General features: G+C 41.9%; 1 protein-coding gene across 1 annotated transcript in view; it reads right to left on the minus strand.

Moving 5' to 3' along the window:
• CNTNAP2 (contactin associated protein 2) overlaps window positions 1–24,985 on the minus strand; it is a 677,682-nt gene that overhangs the window by 58,837 nt on the left and 593,860 nt on the right. Inside the window, exons 17-18 of the mRNA XM_065752999.1 lie at window positions 8,574–8,792; window positions 7,946–8,182 (exon numbers count right to left, since the gene is read on the minus strand). Coding sequence (XP_065609071.1) covers window positions 7,946–8,182; window positions 8,574–8,792 — 456 coding nt within the window. The remainder of the gene's footprint in view (window positions 1–7,945; window positions 8,183–8,573; window positions 8,793–24,985) is intronic.

Here is a 24,985-nt window from a genome sequence, read left to right on the forward strand (position 1 = left end):
GACTAGTTTCCTATGGCGGTCAGTCATTCAGTGATACTGTAGTGCAGGATAGGCTTTGCTATCTGAAACAATATAAACTATGTGTGAACTTTCTTAAGAAGACATGTTTATGAACATTCCATAAGGGATTAAAGATTAATAAATTCTATGAGTATAGCAAATAAGTACTGTATTTAAAAATAGCTGGAAGCAATGCTCAAAAAGTCACCACTCATAAAAAAAAAAAAATCCTTCATCACTTAGTATCTTCCTGTATATGAAAAGTTGCCACAGATTGGTACCAAATTACCTATCTAACTTCAGAAAAATCAATACACTATCTTTATTTAAAAGGAAATGTTCTTTTACCCTCTTTTGGTATTTGGAGTTAACGTATCCTTCACACAATTGAAAGCTAAAGTGTTATTTCAAAACATATGAAGCAATATGTACATTTTACAAGCAATATAGTGATATAGACTGAATAAGGAATAAGTCTACTATCTTTATTAAGATCATCTTATCCAGATAAGAATATGGGTGAAATTACTGCAAATTTTATTGATAAAATCCTTTCCAGAAATTTGCTAAATCTAGTGCTGGAAAAGCCTTATGCTTACCTGTTCCCACATAAAAGTTCTTCAAATCTCAGAATATCATAGTATATCTCATTGTGTGGTCACATAAAATATGGAGTCAAGTCGTGTTCCTGAGGTGCTCTAAATAATTTGATCATTCTGACAGATATATAACTGTCATTTAATGGCAGAAATCTTAAATAACATTGAAATGGTCATAAGACAGGCAATTGAGCTTAACAGCTATACTTTGCAATAGGACTCAGTTTAAGTTCTCCTGGATTAAACATGAAGGATCCTAACCTGAAAATACATCCCCAGACTGTGATGCTTCTACTTTTAACAGAGGGGTTGAAAATGTGAGGTAGTACTTAAAAGCTAAAGTACACTATAGCACTAAGCATTTGTAAGACTGGCTTAAAATATACCCTTGCAGACACTAATTTATTCTTTTTCAACACTTGCATCTTTTTCAACAGGGCATGGTCCACTGGGAAGTTGTGCTATTGGACAGCGACGGCTGGCAGCCCCTGCAGAGCCTCCAATAACACACAGCACACTGATGTGAGGTTGTGTACAGATTCTTTCTCCTTCTGGTCCTTCTGCTGTTTGTCATGCTTTTTATTTTAGATGTGATTTTTGGGATTGTCCAGTGGCATGGTTGTCCAAAGTATTATGCATTGGGACCAATGGGTATTTCAGTCCTGACCTCAGTGCTGACATGGGACTGAACTGGAAGTTGTACAACACATATTTCACAGCTCAAACTGTTACTAATGAATTTTAAATGTTCATTACTGCGAAGAAAGCTGTTAGCCATGGATGTCTGACCTTTTGGCTTGTCTGGGCTGCATCTAGTGAATAGAAATTATCTTGAGCCACATATACATAGGTCATTCCAAAAGTAATGCCTTCTATTTTATCCATGGAAACCACATCAGATACATGAGCACAATATCACTATTTGATAGGGCAAATTCTCAGCTACGAATGACTGTTTTTCAACACAGTCACCATCATTAGCTATGCATTTTCACCACCAATGACGTTGTTTTGATGCCGGTATTCCACATCAGAACATCATGCAGGGAGTTAAGGAGTTAATGCTGTGGGTAGCAGCAAAGGAGCTCTGAAACAGACGCTCCGCACGTGTGCTTCCCCTGCAGTTTTTCCCTAACATAAGCTCTCAGATTTGGTTTGGAAACTTTGGGTCTCTCAATTGTTCAATTTTATTAGATTTAGTAAAGTTACTGTTCCTACTCAAATCATGCTGCTGTTTGGTTTTTTTTTTTTAGACTCACCTATTTTATCCTTCCCTCCCTCTCCAGGAGTGCACAGCTCTGCTTGGGTGGCTGCATGGCCACCAACGGTGCAGGTTTTTTTTTTTTTTTTCCTCTCTCTCCCTTCTTTGTTTACCTTGTGTCCCTGTCATGGATAACACCCTGACAAATGAACAAGAGCCTGCATGCCACACTCAACAATCTGACAAACTGCCACCACTGCTGAAACACCCCACCCCACCATCTCACTGTGCTCACATTCCCTGTTTGGTCTTGGTAACAGTTAAGCATTGGTGAATGGTGCAGTTTTTTTCACATGGAGGAATTCAATGACACACTCTTACTTCATGTTCAGTTTCACGTCAGAGGCCTTTTTTGTCAGACTGCCCCTCTGCTTCCATCTGCCACAGCAACAAAATGTAAAGGGATATTGGTAGGAAGTTTAACAACTTCTGCCCTACAACAAACTTCTGTCTCTGACAGGAGGCATTACTTCTGGAGCAGTCCTCACAAAATATACAATGTTGTTTATGTATTATTAACAAAAAATTTGAAATATTTTTCTTAAAACATTATGAAAAAGAGGGGAAAAATAACATAAAATTAATGGGATATTTGACTTTGTTTTTGTGAAACTAACACACCAACGTGGCTTGATGGCAGCGGTTCAAATTCTTGGTGAGGTTTCAAGGTCACCTGAGATATCTGATTAAATTTTACTTTTCTTGTACTTCCTTGTACTCCTTGACAATAGTTGTTCAAAATGTGTATAGTGCCAGAAAGTGCTGACATGAATACGGTGTGACTGTGAAATGAAGGATGTTTTTCTCTGCAAAGATGGGGATTATGAAAGTTCAGAGGGGAAGAAGACCAGTGTGGATGAACCGGGAACTTTTGTTGAGACTCCGGGAGAAAAAGAGAGTCTATGTCCTCTGGAAGATGGGACAGGCTACTTGGGGAGACTACAGAGAACTTGCCAAGATTTGCAGGCAGGAAGTTAGAAATGCAAAAGCCCAGCTTGAACTTAGACTGGCTACTGCAGTAAAGGAGAACAGGAAATCCTTTTACAAATATATTAACAGCATGAGAAGAACTAAGGAAAATTTCTCTCCTTTACTTGATGAGGCAGGGAATGTAACCACAGATGATAAGGAAAAGGCTGAGGTTCTCAATGCCTTCTTCACATCTGTCTTTAATAGACAGAGCAGTTGTCCACAGGGTACTTTTTGCCCTGACCTGGAAGTCTGGGACGGAGCACATAATACACACCCTGTGATCCTAGCAGAGATGGTCAGAGATCTGCTCCTCCATCTGAACTGCCACAAGTCCATGGGACCAGATGGGATCCACCCAAGGGTGCTGAGGGAGCTGGTAGAGGTGATTGCCGAGCCACTTTCTGCCATCTATCAGCATTCCTGGTTATCTGGAGAGGTCCCACAAGATTGGAGGCTTGCCGATGTGACTCCCTTCTACAAGAAAGGCTGTAAGGAAGATCCGGGGAACTACAGGCCTGTCAGCCTGACCTTGGTATCAGGGAAAGTTACAGAGCAGATGATCTTGAGGGAGATCACACGGCATGTGCATGGCAACCAGGGGATCAGACCCAGCCAGCACGGGTTCACCAGGGGCAGGTCGTGCTTGTCCAACCTCATCTCCTTCTATGACTGGGTGACCAGACTGGTAGATGAGGGAAAGGCTGTTGATGTAGTCTACCTGGACTTCAGCAACGCCTTTGACATGGTCTCCCACAGTATTCCCCTGAGGAAACTGGCAGCCCGTGGTGTAGACAGGTTCACTCTTCTCTGGGTGAACTGGCCAGAGTGCCGTGCCCAGTGGGTAGTGGTTAATGGATTTAAGTCCAGCTGGCGTCCTGTTACGAATGGTGTCCCCCAAGGGTCATTTTTGGGGCCCATCTTGTTTAATATCTTCATTGATGACCTAGATGAGGGAATTGAGTGTACCCTCAGTAAGTTTGCAGATGACACCAAGTTGGGAGCACGTGTCAAACTGACTGAGGGTAGGGAGGCCCTTCAGAGGGATCTGGATATGCTGAATAGCTAGACTGAGGTCAATGGGATGAGGTTCAATAAGACCAAGTGCCGGGTCCTGCACTTTGGCCACAACAACCCCATGCAATGCTATAGGCTTGGGGCAGAATGGCTTGAAGTCTGTATAGAGGAAAAGGACCTGGGGCTGTTGGTTGATGCTCGGCTTAACATGAGCCAGCAGTGTGCCCAGGTGGCCAAGAAGGCCAACAGCATCCTGGCCTGTATTAGAAATAGTGTAGCCAGCAGGAGCAGGGAGGTGATCATCCCCCTGTACTCAGCTCTGGTGCAGCTGCATCTCAAGTACTGTGTTCAGTTTTGGGCCCCTCACTACAAGAAGGACATTGAGGCCCTGGAGCGTGTTCAGAGAAGGGCAACAAAACTGGTGAGGGGTCTGGAGCACAAGTCTTATGAGGAGCGGCTGAGGGAGCTGGGATTGTTTAGTCTGGAGAAGAGGAGGCTCAGAGGAGACCTTATCGCACTCTACCACTTCCTGAAGGGGGGTTGTGGTGAGGAGGGGTGGGCCTCTTCTCCCAGATAACTAATGACAGGACGAGAAGGAATGGCCACAAGTTGTGCTGGAGAAGATTTAGATTAGATTTGTGGAAAATTTTTTTCTCTGAAAGAGTGGTCAGGCACTGGAATGGCCTGCCTAGGGAGGTGGTTAAGGCACCATCCCTAGCACTGTTCAAGAAGCGTTTAGATGAGGTGCTAAGGGATTTGATTTAGTAGCTTAGCAGGTAGGGATGGTGATAGGAGGATGGTTGGATTAGATGATCTTGTAGGTCCTTTCCAACATAATGTATCCATGTATCTATGAATCTATGAATCCAATAAAGAAACATACTCCAGCCACCTTCTTTTATATCCTTTTATCCACCTTCATTTCCTTCTGTCATAACAGACCTTTGTCCTTTGCTGAAAATGCTCATGAAATAGAACACTTCTTCAAAAACAATGATGAGATATTCCAATGAATTCTATCATTATTTTGTGAATTCCCTTAAATATAATGTATTTCTAGGGTATAGTCACAAGCAAAGTGTAAGACTCCTGGCCTAGGTAATGACTTCCACAGTTCTTGCACACAGGAATTTCATCAGGTTTCACCATATGATGTTACTTCAAAGAAAAATAAGAAAATTTTTCCATTACAACTAACACTGTATACAGTATTGCCTGGGAATGTGAATACAGTGATCTCAGTGAATTTAAAAAGTGGTTTGTCATGAGCTGTAGAAGAATGGTAATGTATATTTAGCATATATTTTTGCAAGTAAGTTATCTCTAGAAAAAAAAACTGTTCAGCTCAGAAGCAGATTAGTGTCTTGCAGATCAATTTTATCAACTCAAAAGAAAAACTGTTGCCATGTCAATTTAGTGAATTTAATTTTAATACTATTTTGTTCTGTTAAAACTCTTCTGGCTTTTATTTATGTTTATCTGTCTGTTGAAAGAAAAATGCCAAACTTCTGCAAAAACCAGCTCAAAATTAATGTTTTATTTTCCCTAGATGTGAATCTAACAGAATAAAAAAATATAATTAGGGGAATAATTTAGTGCTTAGCACAAAGAAACTATGTTTTGGCTGATTTGTAAGCACTTCAGTATCAACAAAAGTAATATTACACTGTTAAATTATTTCATATCAGTCTCCCAGTCCAGTCAGAGGCCCACAACACAGACAAAGATACTTGGGGCATTTTTTCTCTCTTCAGTGTCATATATTTTTCTCTTCTCTGTGCTAATGAAATTTGGAACATATTGCAAACTCTGTGTCCTGGAGCAGGAGACTGGAAATAGAGATAAAATTATTTGTAAGACTTATAATTTTTGCTATCCATGTTTTCTTTATCAACAGTCAAGTTTATGTAGGTACTAGCTGCACCAGTGTAGAGGTACTAAAAACATTTCTTTATATACGTAAGACTTCATAAAAAAAAAATAATGTCAATTTTTTGACTGCTGAAAACCAATGTACGCATCTAGAATATCCCTAAGTGCTATTTATTGTGGGTGACCTCATGGGGCTGTTCCGTAAACCCAACCATGAGGTACTAGGAGAAGAGTTAATAGGAGAAGAGTTAAAGGATGAATTAAACACAAAATACATTGGTTTGAGACCATTGTGTGATCAAAATAATGATAGGATCCCTGTAACAAATGGTGTTGATAAAGAGATCTTAAAAACAAGTCATTTTCAGCCCAATAAATTTTGTACTGTAAATTTACTGGCATTTGAAATCAATGAAAACAATTGAACACTTTGTGAAAGCTGCTGAACAATCTAGACTTGCAAAAGAGTCAGAAATATTCTCTTGTGGCTAAGAAGGCCAATGCTACCCTTGGGTGCATGAAAAGGAGGATGGCCAGAGGAAGATTATCCTTCCCCTCTGCCCTGATGAGATCTCATCTGGATTAATGTGCCCAGTTCTGGGCTTTTTAGTGTAATAATAGAATAATCATACAATCATCTTGGAATGGATTGTGTTGGAAGCAACCTTAAACACCATCTAGTTCAAACCTCCATAGACTAGCCAGGACTACTGAATCAGGCACCCAGTCAGGTTGCCCAGGGCCCCATTCAACCTGGCCTTGATCAAAGCTGATTACAGGCTTGGAACATCTTCCATATGAGGAAAGGCTGTGAGACCTGAGACTGTTCAGCCTGGAGAAGATAATAATGAAACTGGAATCTTGTCAATGCTTATAATGTGCTTATAATGCTTATGATGTCATCTTCTTGGGCTTGTACAAAGCATCGGACACTGTTCCATGTGATATCTGGTTGCCAAATTGGAGAAAAATAGATTTGATGCATGGGTCACTTGCTGAATAAGGAACTGGCTGGATGATACACTCACTGGTCAATGCCTCAGTGTCCAAACTGAATTTGGTGACAAGTGGCATTCCTCAGGGATCAGTGCTATTTGACATCTTTGTAGGCCACCTGAACAGTGGGACAGAGTCAGCAAGTTTGCAGATGACACTAACCTGAGTGGTGCAGTTGACACACTAAAGGGAAGGCATGCCATTCAGAGGGATCTGGTCAGGCTTGAGAAGTGTGCTTATGCAAACCTCATGAAGTTCAACTAGGCCAAGTGCAAAGTCCTGCACCTGGGTTGGGGCAATTCCAAGCACAAATATTGGCTAGGGGTAGAATGGCTTGAGGAAGCTCTGAAGAGAAGGATTTTGGAGTGTCAGTTGATGAAAGATTCAACAAGAGCCAGCAACGTGCACTTGCAGCCCAGAAGGCCAACCATAATCTGAATTCCATCAAAATAAGCATGACCAGCAGGTCAAGGGAGGTGATTCTGCCTTTCTACTCTGCTCTCGTGAGACCCTGCCTGGAATACTGCATCCAGTTCTGGGCACCCCAACACAGGAAGGACTTTGAGCTGTTAGAGTGGTTCCAGAGGGGAGCCAGAAAGATGATCAGAGGACTGGAGCACCTCCTCTATGAGGACGGGCTGAGAGAGATGGGTTCGTTCAGCCTGGAGAAGAGAGGGCTCTGAGGAGACTTTATAGTGAACTTTCAGTACCTGAAGGGAGCCTACAGGAAAACTGGGGAGTGACTTTTTATAGGGTCATGTAGAAACAGGATGAGAGGAGACAGTTTTAAACTAGAAGAGGGAGAAAGAACAGTAAGAGGAAAGAGAACAGAAAGAACAGAGAACAGGAAGAAATGATTTACTGTGAGGATGGTGAGAGACACAAACAGGTTGCCCAGAGAGGCTGTGGATACCCCGTCCCTGGAGGCATTCAGGACCTGGCTGGATGGGACTTTGAGCAACCTGGTCTAGAGGGAGGTGTCCCTGCCTATGGCAGGAGGATTGGAACTAGGTGACCTTAAAGATCCCTTCCAACTCAAAGTAGACTGTGATTCTATGATTCTATGACTGAGTAGCGGCATATCTGTTTTTAAAAATTATCAAATTTAAATCATGGATATATAATTTGACTTACCAGTAAGAAGAAACAGGATTTAATTTTTAAATTAATAAAAACTGAAAAATTGATTTAATTGTTTACCCATACTCTGCCTTCTGCTTATATCATTTACCTTTAATGCAAAATGGTCCATCATATGCTGTTTTGGAGCAGTCACAGGAGTAGCCATTGTATTTCTCAACACACTTGCCACCATTTGCACAGTACATCCCATAGCTTGTACAGTGGCCAGAACAGCCGGGCTTCACCCCTAGAGTGACTTTTGCTCTCTCTTCTAAGTCCAGTGTTATCCCATTCATCCTTAATGAACGAATGCAGCCTAGGAAGCCCTGCTGGCCTCCTGCAGCACCTGAGTAGGAATATAAATAAGAAAAATTAATGCAGTAAGAGCAAAAGCAGTGACCAAACCTGTAAGACTAGGATGGACACAACAGACTGAAACAGTCCTGGCATATCTATGCAGAAATTTTAAATTCAGTCATAAATAAGTACATGTAAGACAGAAACTATTCAAAACAGGAATTTGGCACTACTGACAAAAAAAGACATGTTGCCAGCACAGAATATTTTATCTTAGCTGATCTCCGCAATTCAGCAGGTGCTTTTCATTTCTTCTTTACAATTTTTTCCCAAATATTTGGGAAGGCAAAGTGCCACGTTAAATTAATCGATGCCAGCTAGACATGAGGCAGACAGTTCATTCAGTATGTGAAAGTCTGGTTGCCTTCTCTGCATCTTACCAACATATAGCTGGCTGTACAGTTCCAGTCGTGTGTGTCCTTCTGTTGGTGCTTTCCTGACTTCCAGAGGCAACTGATCTACCTGCAAGCTGGCCTGTTTGACATTCCTCTCTGCACTGACCCGATGCCACTGGTCATCATTCAGCTGATAGGGAGACTGGACAACTATTTCCACAGGTCCGTTTCCAACATCAAATGAAAAAGAAACGTCTGTAGCAGCTGAAACATCAAGCAAAATCAAACCTATATTATGCTGTAAACATGTATGTATACATTTCTTAATCAGAAATATTAATTTTAAATAGAAATACATACTGCTCAGACACCCTTCAGAATTTATAGGCACGTTTAGCTCCTTCTAACTTCAGTGGAAATTAAAGTATTTCCAAGAAGCCATTCTGAAAAGGCTGTACAGTATGTGACAGAAATTAAATCAGTTTGACTCATAACATTAACTCAGAGTAAAATATATCGTCAAAGAATTTTTGTTTCCACTGATATTTTCAATAGTATCAGAAAAATGTGCCCGCAAACTTTTATAAGAAAACATCGTTAGATACTAAAATAATTTTTTTTAATTATCATAGGTTATTTTTCTCCTGAGGAAAAAGGTTAATTTGTACAATGAACTAATAAACGTATGAAGTGAAGGTAAATAAGTGATGTGAAATTTTATGGCTGAAAGAGACAGATTAACACTATAGTGGTAATTAAGCAAACACTATAGTGTTGATTTATCGTAAAAAATTCAAATAACATTCAGATATTCTACAAATGTTCAAAAAGCTCTACAGGATACTCCACCAGGTCATATCCATCAAACAGTATCATTGATACTGATGGTTGTACAGGGAATGTGATTAATATATAGATGATTTCCAATTGAGCTTTAGTTTGTACTAAATGTGTTTTAATAATTATTTTACAGTGACAAAACACTAGATGAAAGAGTTACCACAGAATGGGTTGTTACTGACGGCATTCATAAAGGAGCTTATCAAACAAAAATAAAGACATTTGAGACTTTCATTTAATTTGTTTTTCACAAAATATAAAATAAAGCTGTAATGGCATTTTAGTTTTATGAAAAATCTCTGGTGCCCATTTACAGCATTCCAATACAGTTGTGTTTACTAGTATAGCTGAATTAATTAAAGCCTTACAGAATCATACCTAGCAAGGCTGATAAACTGTGGTAGAAGCCATACCAAAATCATTATCATTAACAGTATTTTTGTAAATGGCCTACTAGATTTTCACATTCTTTTCTCAGAGTGAATTAAGCTGTATACACCTCTATGAAACCTGGAAAGATTGGTTTCTATTCCATATTGGTTCCCTGAGTGTGAAACTATCCCAGATTTTGGAAACTTTGGCAAGAATACTTCGTGATTTGCAAGCTTTTGAACTTCAGGAAGTGCTGTTTTTTTATAAGGAAAATTACTTTTCTTTTAAAAGAGAAAGTAAAGCGTATAGAATTGTCAAATAGAGATATTACATGTAGAAGTCTTTATGCCTGTACAGACCATCTATATGGACATGAAAAGACGATAATTGTTTGCACATCTCAAAGCTTGCTTTCTGAGGCATTTTTTGCAATAAGACTCTAGCTTATCTAGGAGGCCAGCGGTGGGTGTCATGAGGCCAGCACCACTTTATGGACAATTTTGCATTCAAAAGCACTTTTTTGGAGGTGTTTGCCTTCAAAAGGGGGTGCTCAGGAGTGTTTACTGCAGAAGATCTGGCCTGTGACCGAATAACTAGTATGGGAGTTTGGGGGGATGATTCCACTGTATCTTGTGAAGGCAAGATACAACTTGGCATCTCCCTGCTCCCTCTTATCTGCTGGCAAGATCTGGAAGATGGGAAATTCCTGCTGAGATCCAAAAGCCAGGAGCTGTCATTCCAAAAAGAACAGACTCAACCAGTTTGCACTTAGAAATAGTTTGCACCTTTGTTAAGAAAAAAAGAAGTCACTGTCAACTGAACATCACAACCTCCAACGATCCAATGCTACTGGAGATCAGAGTCTGAACAACAAGCTACGGTGGAATCATAGTGGTGACTGCTCTCTCTTGCTTTCCACAAACTTCTTGCTTTTATTTCCTCTCTCTTCTTTATCACTCATCTTCCTTTCCCCATCTCCCTAAGTGCTAGAATTTGTAATAAACTGTCATACTAACATTTGACCCATTGTGTCTTAATCTTGCTGTCGGATATACATATACCAAAAGAACTTCCACTCCCTCCTATTAATTGGAGCAAGACAATGCATCTCTTAGGTTGAATGTGTCAAGCCCAAAGACTTATTTTATAATGAAATTCATGCTTAATGAAGAAAATAATTTGCTCTAATGTAAAAGTAAGTTCATTATATGTGTAAATTCATATTATAATCTTATAACGAATCTTATTTTTTGGGAAGGAGAAGCATTCCAGAACAACCTTCTTATCAAAGTTTTGTTTCCAGTGACACTACTAGAAAGCAGCTGTTCATGTACCTTGGCAGCCTGGTAGACACCGATTTGTACATGAGCCAGCAGTGTGCCCTTGCAGCAGAAGGTTATGGTATCCTTGGCTGCATTAGGTAAACTATTACCAGCAGATTGAGAAAAGTTATCTTTTTTCCTCTATATTCATCCCTAGTGAGGCCACATCTGGAGTTCTGTGTCCAATTTTGGTCTCCCAGTACCACAGAGACATGGACATACTAGAGAGTTCAATGAAGGACCATGAAGGTGAAGATAAACAAAGGACTGGAGTGAGTACCTATCCTGTGAGGAGAAGTTCAGAGGGATCTCATCAGTGTCTATAAATACCTGAAGATACAAAGACGACAAAGCTACGCTCTTTTCAGTTGTGCAATAAGCACAAACTGGAACATAGCAGTCACTGTCAGAACATCAGGTAACACTTCTTTAATGTAAAGATGATTGAGCTCTCTACGGGGATCTAGCTGAAGTCTTCTGGAAGTTTTTTCTTCAAATTTAGCGGAAACGAAGGTCAAAAGATTATAACACCACTAGTTTGCTTATGACATCTACTTATTTTCTTTTTTCCCTGGATTAACCTTCTAATGCTTCCTTCTCTGGGTAGAATTAGAGTACAGCTATGAGGTTGTTTACTGAAACTCTCATGAGATAATGCTACAGTAATCCCAGCAGGTACGAGGAAGAAGATAAAAAGCATAGCAATTACCAGCAGTATGTCACTCATAGCAAAGGTATATTTCTGGAGCATGGTGCCAGAATGGTTTTCCTCTGCTTTAAGATGACAAAAGTATTTATTATCAAATACAGCGTTTGCACTCACACTTTTCATTTCTGGCAGCTAAAATATGCATTATTGCTGTGTCCCTGTAAAATTCAGTTCCAGAAAGTAAATCACAAATTTATATCATTTCAATTTTTCTTTACAGCATGATTAGTTCTCTCGAGTCCTATTAAGAGAGTCAAAGAAGTTAGTGACATTATAAACAAAACAAATCCCCAAACCAAACAAACAAAAAAGAAATTTAGGCCATTATTCCGCTAGTCTGTTTATTAATCTGCATAATCAAACTACATTTTGTTGTGTACATGCCACTTGCACCAATATACGTGCGTATTTATATAATCTGAAATATTTGCAGGCATGTTTCTTTTCTTCTTTATTACATGGAGTTGAGCAAGCAAAACTTACTTTTCCTTTCAATATTTAAGGCTGCAATACTGTGCAGTCATTTCCCTTAAATGCACATACACTACTGCAGTGTTTCAACAATACCGCTATATTAAAAGCAGGCTATTTACTACTGCAGCCTGCCCGCAGTACGCTAGGAACCTGAATACAAAAAGAGTCTGTCACGGTGTTATCTGTGACGTGGACACAGGAAAAAGGTGTGAGAGAGAAGGGAAAAAAACCCCTGCAATTTCTGTGGCAACGCGGCTGCCGGAGCAGAGCCGTGCGCTCCGGGAGGGGGGAAGGGGGGGAGGTGTGGGGTGGGAAAGGGGGAAAAGATATGTAGAAACATGGAATTAAAAAAACAAAAACAACGACAAAGATTTGAGGAGGAATGATAATTTACTAAATCTAACAAAATCGAACAAAACACAGGGAGATGTAACCAAGATATGAGATCTTATGTTAGTAAAACTGCAGGGGAAGCACACGTGCTTTTTATCTCTGTGGCAAGCAGAGAGAAAAGCGTGCCAGAGATCAGCTGGTATCCGTTCCGGAGCTACACCCTTCTTCCTCTCCCCGCCAGAGCATTAATTCTTTAACTCCCAACATGATGTTCTGATGTGGAATACCAGCAGAAAAAAAAAAAAAACCTAACCAAACCACAAACCACAACATTCCACTCTTTATTCCACATCATCACATCACACTTAACATATACCTATATACAAAAAAAAAAAAGAAAAAAAAATAAACAAAAAACCCCACAGAAATTAATATGCATTGCATACAAACATCTGTGTACATATCTGTCTATCTATCTATGCAATCATTGACTGCAATCTCCCAGCATCCAATTCCCTTGTGGTACACACTGGATGTCCCCATTTTTCTCCATCACCCACAGGTGGAGCCATGTCCCTGTGCAAAAACAGTTCCATGGAGCAGTTTGGCCTTTCCAAAAGCTGGAAGGACCCACACCATTTTTCCCAACATGCTCCTTATGTGTACCACAGGGACCTAATCTCCCTCTATGCTATGTAGCCTTGATTGTGAAGGGCCATCTCGATTGACCAGTCCTCTAGACCATATCCTCTAGAGGATATGATAAATCCATTCAATGCGATGTTCTTTAGCCCAAATATTCACAAGTGAATTTTTGAAGCGAGTCCCATTATTGGACTCAATTCTTTCTGGGGTTCCATGTCACCACAGGATTTGCTTCTCCAAACCTAAGATGGTGTTTCAGGCAATAGCATGGGGTACTGCATAGGTTTCAAGCCACCCAGTGGTCGCCTCCACCATGGTAAGCACATAGCGCTTACCACTGAGAGTTTGATACAGGGTGATATAATCAACCTGCCATGCCTCTCCATATTTATACTTTTGCCATCACCCTTCCCCCCTGAGAGGTTTTATCCACTGGGATGATGGTTTAATTATGGCACATGTGTCACAGTCATGGATAACCTGTGCAATAGTGTCCATAGTAAGTCCACCCCTCAGACACTAGCTTAGTTGTATGTTGCATCTCTTCCTTGATGGCCATGGGCCCACCGAGCTAAAACTCTCCTGTGTTCAGCCAGTATAATTCTATTTGATCCACCACAATTTTGGCAGCTTGATCTACCTGATGGTTATTTTTCTGTTCTTTGGTAGCTCCACTCTTGGACACATCAGCATCTACATGACACCTTTATAACCATATGTTTTTCTGAGCAGCAATGTCTTTCCACAGTTCAGCAGCCCAAATAGGTTTACCCCTCTGTTGCCAGTTGTTTTGTTCCCACTGCTGTAACCACCCCCATAAAGCATTTCCACCATCCATGAGTCAGTAAAAAGGTAAAGTATTGGCCACATCTAAGGCCAGTTGGACAGCCTTTACTTCTGAAATTCTCCTTCTCCTTCAGTGGCCTTTGCAACTAATTGTGTGGGGCTCCATACAGCAGCCTTCCACATGTGATGCTTCCCCACAGCATGACACAATCCATCTCTGAACAAGGCATATCTCTTTTCATTTTCTGGAAGTACATTATATGGTGGGGCCTCATTAGTACGCAATACATCTTCTGCTGGTGATGTTCCAAAATTCTTGCCTTCAGGCCAACCCATGATTACCTCCAGGATTCCTGGCTTGCTGTGGCATCAGTAGCATAATGAGTGGAGGGAATCTTTCCCTCAAACATCCAGTTCAGCACTGGCAATCAAGGTGCCAGAAGGAGCTGTGTCTCAGTGCCAATTACTTCAGAAGCAGCCTGAACCTCCTTGTATGCAGTTAAGATCTCCTTTTCAGTTGGAGTGTAGCACTCTTCTGACCCCCTGTACGCCCTGCTCCTAAATCCCAGGGATCAGCCTCGGGTCTCTCCAGAGGCTCTTTGACACAGACTCCAAGTGGGACCTTTCTCTCCAGCAGCAGTGTAGAGGATGTTCTTTACATCCTGTCCCATCTGTACTGACCCTAGGGCCACAGCACGGGCAATCTCCTGCTTAATTTGTTCAAATGCCTGCTGCTGTTTAGGACCCCATGCAAAATTATTCTTCTTCTGCATCACCTGATAGAGGGGGCTGCATTCACCAAAAATCTACTACACACAGAAAAGACTGTGTCTCTTTCTTGCTAGTGGGTGGAGACATACTGGTGATTTTGTCAATCACATCTCCTGGGATGTGATGATGCCCATCTTGCCATTTTACTCCTAGGAACTGAGTTTCTTGGTCAGGTTCCTTCACTTTGTTCCATTTAATAGCAAAACCGGCATCCAGAAGAATTTGGATTATTTGCTCTCCTTTCTCAAAAACTTCCTCTGGTGTATCACCCCACACAACAATGTTATCAGTATACTGGAGGTGCTCAGGAGCCCCACCCTTTTCCAATGTGTTTTAGATCAACCCATGGCAAATGGTTGGGCTGTGTTTTGATCATGAACAAAAGGATGCAGAAATTAAAGAAAATTGGAGCTAAGGGTCAAGAAAGAACAATTGATTGAAATTTTAAGTCTGGATATAACCCATACTGGGAAAAATAAAGTTGCTTCCCCAGAAGTTAAAATAAATTTTGAATTAGGTATATCCAGGAATATGGTCATCAGGACTCCTGGAAGAACCAAAATGTAGCCTAATAGGAGTAAAGAGCAGGAGCCAGCTCAGACTGGGTAAAAGCAGTACCCTTTGAGGGTACATGGTTTTAAAGACATAAAAGAAATACTAGATAACTTTTTGGAGTTCAGTTATTAATGGAATGAGAATCTAAATGCAACATCTTACAAGTGAAAAATTGAGAAAATAGCAAGAGCTACCATTTGGTACAAAATCTGAGGTCGGTTAATAGAAGTAATTCCATATACTTTATTAACCAAGTTAAGGAATGAGTAGGTGGGGTTTACCATTCTGAAATTGAAGGATGCCTTTTCTGCCTGGGAAAGTCTACAGTAATTTGCTTTTAAATTGGAAAACCACAGTATGGGGAGAGAAGACTCAGTTAACTTGGACAGTGTTACCCAGGGTTGTTAAGAACAGCTCTTGATTTTTGAGAACCAGTCAGCTTATGAACTCAAAATTTGGGATCCTCCATCCCAAGGTGGAACTTTACTGCAGTATGTGGATGCCACAATAACAAAAGAGGACTGTGTACAATGGACTGTGAATCTGAATTTTCTTGGTTTAAATGGTTATCAAGTTCCTCAACAGAAATCTCAACAGATCAAAGAGGACTTGGAATGGAACAGAAGGAAGTAATTTGCTGAGCACCCAGAATACCGACACGGAGCTCCCTCTGATCCAGCAGTGCAACTGCTTAGAGACTGTCTACGCCAGTCAGCCAGCCCTAAAGGAGGAACCACTGGATGGCGCTGAGGATTCCTAGACTCATCGACAGAAGCAGTTTTATGAGACACAAACCCTAAGACAAGATATGTAGTACAAAATAATCGAAGCAAAACCATTGCCTGTGGGGACTTCCTCTCAGAAGGCTGAAATATCTGCCTCGATGAGAGCTTTAAAAACATGGACAGATTCTAAGTATGCATTTGGGGTAGTACATGCTCACGGTACCATCTGGAAAGAACAAGGATTGAAAACTTGCATCTATTGTAAAGGACATCAGAGAGGTAACACTGTACAGGGAACTGGAAATAAGGTGGCAGACCAAGCAGCAGGACAGTCAGCTGATGGGAACTGGCTTTAATTCCAGACAGTAAACTTAAAATTGATTAACCCGAGTCAAAATCTGTAAAATATTTTGAGGAAGATAGGAATTTAATTAATGATTTAGAAGGAAAGGAACAAACTGATAGATGGGCATATATGGATGCACTGTCATGCCCTTTAGTATCTTATGGAAATTAGTTCTAAGGGAACATAATAAAACATACAGGGGGGCAAATACTTTTATAAGTATTGGAACAAAGTACAATCCTAGTACCAGGAACAGGGTACAAGAGGGGCCTATCAGGAAAGGGAACATTCCAGGACAACAATGGCAAAATAGATTTCTCAGAACTCCCTAGAAAAAGAGGGTATTGATATATGCTGGTTTTAACAGACACCTATTCTGAGTGGCCAGAAGCCTTTCCTCCAAGGACAAATAAAGCAAGGGAGGTGTCATGGATACTATTAAATGAGATAATACCTAGGTTTAGGTTGCGTGATGTGGTATCATCAGATAGGGGCACGCATTTTCGTGAAAAAGTAGTGCAACAAATCAACAGGCTTCTGGGAATTGATTGGAAATTACATACCCCTTATAGGCCTCAGGCAAAGGGTCAAGTAGAAAAGATGAACCATCTATTTAAGCAACAAATAGCCAAAATATGCCAAGAGACTAGTCTCCATTAGTATCAAGCTCTTCCTATAGCTCTCCTGCGGATAAGGGTTAAACCTCAAAATAGAGAAGGATGAAGTCCCTTTGAAATATTGTACGGTAGGCCTTATCAAACATCTGAGAAAGGGGACCTCAGACAGATGGGAGAAAGTACAATAGGGCAATATATGCAGGCCCTGGGACATCAGCTACAGAAAATTAGTAAGGGGGTACTATCCACTCGATGTAGGGGACTAGATCATTCAATCCACTCTATTAATCCGGGAAACTGGGTATATATTAAAAGTTTTTCAGGTGACCTACTGGAAGAAAAGTGGAAAGGGCCATATCGAGTCTTACTCACTACCCATACCGCAATCAAGATCAAGGAGGTACCTGCGTGGATTCACTACTCCAGAATTAATGTCATGGTTTTATGATTTTTGGTACTGGTATTCCACATCATAACATCATGTAGTGCATTTAGAGTTAAAGAGTTAATGCTCCAGCTCCGTGGATCATTGATAGTTCCAGGTATACCTGTCTCAGAAGAGAAGAACTACATTCCCCAGAGGACTTTGCGATGCTTTGCGTGTTTACGCTCAGGGGGAAAGATAAAAACTGTCTGTGGTCACAGGACACCCTCTTTCCTTCAGGATCAACTCAGCAGTGGGTGCTCGCTGCTGTCTCTCCTTCAGTGTTAGCGTAAGGCCTTCAGTTTATTGGACACTCTCTCATTTTATTTGATTTATCAGCTTTAATTCCAATTATATTGTATTATATTGTGTTATTTTGCTTTCCGATATCTATTTAATAAATTAGCTTTCCTCCTCAGATCATTGCTGCTGTTTTGTTTTGTGGGGAAAATAACATCCCAATGATGGTACTCCACAAATAGTATAGGGGATGGTATATTTTAAGTAGTTCTATATAAACAGTATACAGATAATACAAAAGAGAAGATGGCTCACCTTTATGATGACAAAGCTTGCAGGGGACTCCACATGGGAGGGATCTCCAAGAAGAGATCCTTCCCTGGTGGTGGTCAGCCCTTAAATGGGGTTTGGGAGAGGTGGAGCCAGGCTCCACCCCTTCCACTCACACAGGTATATCACCTTCACCTGTGCCCCCATGGCTGACTTGGTGCTCACCTCATGTGACCAGTCAGTGGTTCAGGCTGTGATTCAGCAGTTCCCATACATGTTTCTAGGCTCATCTCCCTTTTCCCTTTCCTGGGGTGTGGGTCCATGGGTCCCCCACTCCAATCGTCAAGGAACTGGGCTGAACCTGCCCGTAAACCGTTGACATTTTTGGCGCCCAACGTGGGGCAATACCAGCTGCCTTAGCCGGGCAGAGACATACTTTTAGAGTGAATCTCCGTCTCTTGTTAGCAAGCTTATCTGTACTGCAGGTGCTGTACTGTAAAACATGACCTTGAAGTCTGGGTGTACTGCCAGTTGTCCTGGGATATTTGTAAACTTTTTTGGGTGCTGCCAGCTAGTTTTAGTAAAGAAAAAAGAAAGAAAAGGAAAAAAATGCTTTCTCTTTTTAAACTGCTCTTAAAGGGACTGCATTTCATCGTTTTTTCCCTTGTAATGCTCAAAATGTACTGGGACTTTTTCCCTGAGCATCTGCAAGATTCTGAGAACTCAAGCAGATATTTGAGACATGGATGTTGCAGTGACAGATCTGAGGAGGCCCAAATTATTTGGGGTCTGGCTTATGCCAATCAGACCTCATTCAGTACTATCCCTGAGAGGCGTAGAGTTTCTGAAATAGTGAGAGAGTCTCCGAGCCGAAAGGGATAGTGCCCAGATCCAGAAAGAGAGTCTTTTAGCTGACAGTCAGACTCTCCTGTCCAATTTAGACAGCCTCCCGTCTGATCGAGACACTCTCCGGACCAAGCAAGTTGCTTTTCAGTTCGAGAAAGATGCCCTCCAGCCCGAAAGAGATGCCCTCCAAATTGAGCGAGATGCCTTCCAGTCTGAACTCAACAACCCTTAGTCTCAACAAGATGGTCTCCAACCTGAGCAAGGCGCTCTCCAACCTGAAAGAGACACCCTCCTGTTTGAGCGAGATGTCCTCCTGTCTGAACGGTACTCCTTCAGAACTGAGCGAGGTACCTACCAGCCACAATAGCCCCTGCCCCCCAGCCAGGAGGGGAAAGGGATAATAGTGTATTGGACTGTGTGGATTTGATGGCCTAGCACATCAGAACCACAAAATATAAGCCACTGGTGGACACTGGTGCACAGTGCATTCTAATGCCCTCCAGTCACCAAGAGACAAAATTAATCTACATTTCTGGGGTGACTGGGGGTTCCCAAGAGTTGACGATGTTGGAGGCTGAAATAAGCCTCACTGGCAAAGACTGGCAAAAACAATCCTATTGTGACTGGCCCACGGGCTCCATGTATACTTGGTATTGATTACCTCAAATGGGGATATTTTAAGGATCCCAAAGGGTATCGATGGGCCTTTGGAATAGCTGCTGTGGACGCATACAACGTTAAGGAGCTGTCTGCTTTGCCTGGTCTATCAGACGATCCGTCTGTTGTGGGGTTGCTACAAGTGGAGGAGCAACAGGTACCGATTGCTACAAAAATGGTGCACAGACGACAGTACTGCAATAACAGGGATTCCTTGCTCCCCATTCATAACTTGATTCGTCAGCTAGAGAGCCAAGGAGTGATCAGCAAAACTCACTCACCTTTTAACAGCCTCATATGGCCAGTGCGTAAAGCCAGTGGAGAGTGGAGGCTGACGGTAGACTACCGTGGCCTGAATGAAGTCACACCCCCACTGAGTGCTGCTGTTTTGGACGTGCTACAACTCCAGTATGAACTGGAGTCAAAAGCAGCCAAGTGGTATGCCACCACTGACATTGCCAATGCTTTCTTTTCAATTCCTTCGGCCACAGAATGCAGGCCACAGTTTGCCTTCACCTGGAGGGGCGTTCAGTACACCTGGAACCATTTGCCATGGGTTGGTCCAAACTGCATTGGAACAGGGCGGTGCTCCTCAGCACTTACAATACATTGATGATATCACTGTGTGGGGCAATACAGCAGGGGAAGTTTTTGAGAAAGGAGAGAGAATAATGCAGATCCTTCTGCGAGCTGGTTTCGCCATTAAGCGAAGCAAAGTAAAAGGGCCTGCACAGGAAATTCAGTTCCTAGGTATAAAGTGGCAATATGGACGTCATCACATCCCTACAGATGTGATTAACAAAATCACTGCCATATCTCCACCCACAAGTAAGACAGAGACCCAAGCTTTTTTGGGTGTAGTAGGCTTTTGGAGAATGCATGTTCTAAACTACAGTCTCATTGTGAGCCCTCTGTATCGGGTGACATGGAAGAAGAATGATTTTGTGTGGGGCTCTGAGCAGCAGCAGGCTTTTGAGCAAATTAAGCAGGAGATAGACCGTGCCGTGGCCCTGGGGCCAGTGCGGACGGGACAGGATGTAAAGAACATCCTCTACACTGCTGCTGGAAAGGAAGGTCCCACTTGGAGTTTGTGGCAAAGAGCTCCTGGAGACCCGAGGCCGACACCTTGGATTCTGGAGTCGGGCGTACATGGGGTCTGAGGAGTGCGACACTCCAACTGAGAAGGAGATCTTAGCCACGTACGAGGGGCTTCGAGCTGCTTCTGAAGTAATCAGTACTGAAACTCAGCTCCTTCTTACACCTTGACTGCCAGTGCTGAGCTGGATGTTCAAAGGAAAGGTTCCCTCCACCCATCATGCTACTGATGCCACTTGGAGTAAATGGATTGCGCTGATTACACAGCGAGCTCAGATGGGGAATCTCAGTCATCCAGGAATCCTAGAAGTGATCATGGACTGGCCAGAAGCTAAAAAGTTTGGAACAACACCAGCAGAGGAAGTATCACGTGACAAAGAGGCGCCACCATATAATGAACTACCAGACAATGAAAAGAGATACGCCCTGTTCACAGATGGATCGTGTCGCATTGTGGGTAAGCACCACAGATGGAAATCTGCTGTGTGGAGCCACACACGACGAGTTGCAGAGGCCACTGAAGGAAAAGGAGAATCAAGTCAATTTGCAGAAGTAAAGGCTGTCCAACTGGCCTTAGATGTGACTGAAAGGGAGAGGTGGCCAATACTTTACCTTTTTACTGACTCATGGATGGTGGAAATGCTTTATGGGGGTGGTTACAGCAGTGGGAACAAAACAACTGGCAACAGAGGGGTAAACCTATTTGGGCTGCTGAACTGTGGAAAAACATTGCTGCCCAAAAAAACATATGGTTATAAAGGTGAGCCAGGTAGATGCTCATGTTCCTAAGAGCTGGGCAACTGAGGAACAAAATAACCATCAGGCAGATCGAGCTGCCAAACTTAAGGTGGCTCAAGCAGACTTGTACTGGCAACACAAGAGTGAATTATTTTTAGCTCGATGGGCCCATAAGACCTCGGGCCATCAAGGAAGAGATGCAACATATAAATGGGCTAGAGACTGAGGAGTGGACTTAACTATGGATGCTATTGCACAGGTTATCCATGACTGTGATACATGCACCACAATTAAATAAGCCAAGAGGATGAAACCTCTTTGGGGGGAAGGGCGATGGGAAAAGTATAAATATGGGGAGGCGTGGCAGGTTGATTATATCACCTTGCCACGATCTCGCAATGATAAGCGTTATGTGCTCACCATGGTGGAAGCAACCACTGGGTGGCTTGAAACATATGCAGTACCCCATGCTACCGCCCGAAACACCATCTTAGGGCTTGAGAAACAAGTCCTATGGCGACATGGCACTCCAGAAAGAACTCAGTCAGATAATGGGACTCATTTCAAAAATTCTCTTGTAAATACTTGGACCAAAGATCATGGCATTGAATGGATTTATCATATCCCCTATCACGCACCAGCTTCTGGTAAAATTGAAAGGTACAACAGGTTGTTAAAAACCATGTTGAAAGCAATGGGCGGTGGAACATTTAAGCACAGGGAGAAGCATTTGGCAGAAGCCACCTGGTTGGTCAAAACCAGAGGATCAATCAATCGCGATGGTCCTGCCCAATCCGGATCTCTACCTACTGTAGAGGGAGATAAGGTCCCTGTAGTACATGTAAAGAACATGTTGGGAAAAGCAGTTCAGGTTCTTCCATCTTCTGGAAAGAGCAAACCTCTCCGTGGAACTGTCTTTGCTCAGGGACCTGGGTCCGCATGGTGGGTGATGCAGAAAAATGGGGATGTTCAATGTGTACCACAAGGGAATTTGATGTTGGGGGAGTGCAGTCAGTAATTCTATGTATATACATATATATATGTTGTGTGAGTGTGTATTTAATGCATGTTAATCATTGTTCTTCTATATATATATCAAGCATGATGTAGTGATGTGGAATAAGGGGTGGAATGTCATGGTTTTATGATTTTTGGTACTGGTATTCCACATCATAACATCATGTAGTGCATTTGGAGTTAAAGAGTTAATGCTCCAGCTCCGTGGATCATTGATATTTCCAGGTATACCTGTCTCAGAAGAGAAGAACTACATTCCCCAGAGGACTTTGCGATGCTTTGCGTTTTTACGTGTTTACGCTCAGGGGGAAAGATAAAAACTGTCTGCAGTCACGGGACACCCTCTTTCCTTCAGGATCAACTCAGCAGTTGGTGCTTGCTGCCGTCTCACCTTCAGAGTTAGCGTAAGGCCTTCGGTTTATCGGACACTTTCTCATTTTATTTGATTTATCAGCTTTAATTCCAATTATATTGTATTATATTGTGTTATTTTGCTTTCTGATATCTATTTAGTAAATTAGCTTTCCTCCTCAGATAATTGCTGCTGTTTTGTTTCTAGGCCCATCTCCCTTTTCCCTTTTCCCTTTCCCCCTACCCCTTTCCTGGGGCGTGGGTCCGTGGGTCCCCTGCACTAATCGCCACAGAACCGGGTCGAACCTGCCCGTAAACCGTTGTCAATTAAGGCCCCAGGCACCGAGTGGACAGCCACCCCCGATGGACCTCTGAAACTTATGATAAGGAAACAAAATGCTTAATATTTATGTATCCTGTATAACTTTAACTTTTGCTTTAGCCTGGCCAGAGAATACTTATATTAAGTTAACTGAAAAGCTTAGTGAAGCTTTGAATGTCTGTTATTGTTGGGTATGTACAGCCCTTCCCAGAGGGGAGGGAAGGGTGCCATTTTATGGAGTAGCAGCACTAAATTGGACAATACCAGATTGGGTGACAAATCAGATGGCAAAAGTTGGGGGAAGCTATAAGTATGGGGAAGAAAAGCAGTATAAATTGGGTCCAAAATTTGACTTATTGGTCATTACTAACACATGGTCCATTTTTATAGACAGAAATAACGATAGCACAAACCAAATAAATGTTGGATGGAGAAATCTGATGGGTTTGGGATGCAGTTGGGAATATGGTAACTCTGGGATGATAACTGGAGATAATGAAACAGCTAGATGGCAACAATGAAGAAAATGTGACCCTCGGACTAATAGCTCTACAACATGGTCCAGAGATAAAGATATATTAGCTATAGTGGGAATGGAGACAGCATTAATGAGAAGCAGGCAAAAGCTGTGTAAGCTCCCCTCTGGATATTGGTGGCTATGTGGAGATGGATATGCCCGTAAAATACTCCCACTGAATTGGACCGGGACACGCACAGAGGGATATCTGATGTAAGAACTAGTTAAGATCGAAAAGAGTAAATAATCCACTAATTGAAAGACCCTCAGGATTTCACAGTTTTGTTCAGTGACTAATTCCAACCTTAGGAGTAAGCGAATTAGAAAAAGCAATAGTGAATGTGTCAGCCACTGTGGAGAGAATTGAGAATGTAACATTAGATGCCATCCAAGGTTTGCAAACAGAGATTTCTTCAAGTAAAGTAGTTCTGCAGAACAGAATGGCTTTAGACCTTCTTACTATACCTCATTTGGATTTACAGACTGATGGAATAAGCTCACTAACTGGCTCCCTAATTTAGCCTGGATAAAGCAACTGTTTGTAGCAATAGTTGTGCTGTTTATTCTTATAGTGTTAACTTGTATAGTGTGCAGTGTTTTCTCTGGTGCTGTCGAAGGAGCTTAGATGATTATGCCACCTGGAAAAGAAATTGCATAAACCACCAAGTATGGGAAGTATTTCAGGAAGGCAATAATGGACTATTAGAAATGGACTACTAGAAATGTATGCTATAGGCAAAAGAATTTGCCTATTATAATGAAGAGGGGGGATTGAATCATGAGAACAGCTTCTCTATAGTAAAGACAACTGCAAATTATCTAGATGGTTGTTGCAGCACCTCAGTGTCTCTGTTTATGGTTGTAAAGATAAGCAGAAATAGGGGCAAACAGCCTTTTTCGGGGTTTGGCTTGGAGAAGCTGATCACCGCAAAGGACAATAATACTTGTACATGGCACCGAAGGTGTTACTCCTTATCTGTTGGGCCAAATGTGTTACACAAACAGAGAAAAAAACTTAGAAATGGGGGTGGGCATAAATCAAACCAATAAACTTGTCAATAAGAAAGCAGGATGGACATCCTATTGTCCCAAAAAGATAAGCAAACAGATGTTTCTCTTCAGGAATGATGAGGAGCTCTCCCTCCTTAAGGTTTGAAAATTTACAGCAAAATTGACCCTTAGATTTAATCCTCTTGATAACCAGAGTTTGGAATGTGATGAATATGCATGTGCTACACCTATAAATATGTATTTGTTTCTCTCTTTGGTATGCATGTTTGGTGCAGAGATCCCCCATGCACCCAGTGCTGAAATAAAGGGAATGCCTGTTTGACATATTTCATTAGTGTGTCAGGTTACTTTATTGGATTTCTCGGCATCAGTTTCCACCCCTGGGGCAAATGGTTCCAGGTGTACTGAACTCCCCTTCAGGTGAAAGCAAACTGTGGTCTGCACACTGTGGCCAAAGGAATAGAGAAGGCATTC

The sequence above is a fragment of the Cyrtonyx montezumae genome, unplaced genomic scaffold (assembly GCF_038088225.1).
Source record: "Cyrtonyx montezumae isolate F1298 unplaced genomic scaffold, pur_monq_1.0 scaffold_8, whole genome shotgun sequence".
Classification (NCBI taxonomy): Eukaryota; Metazoa; Chordata; class Aves; order Galliformes; family Odontophoridae; genus Cyrtonyx; species Cyrtonyx montezumae.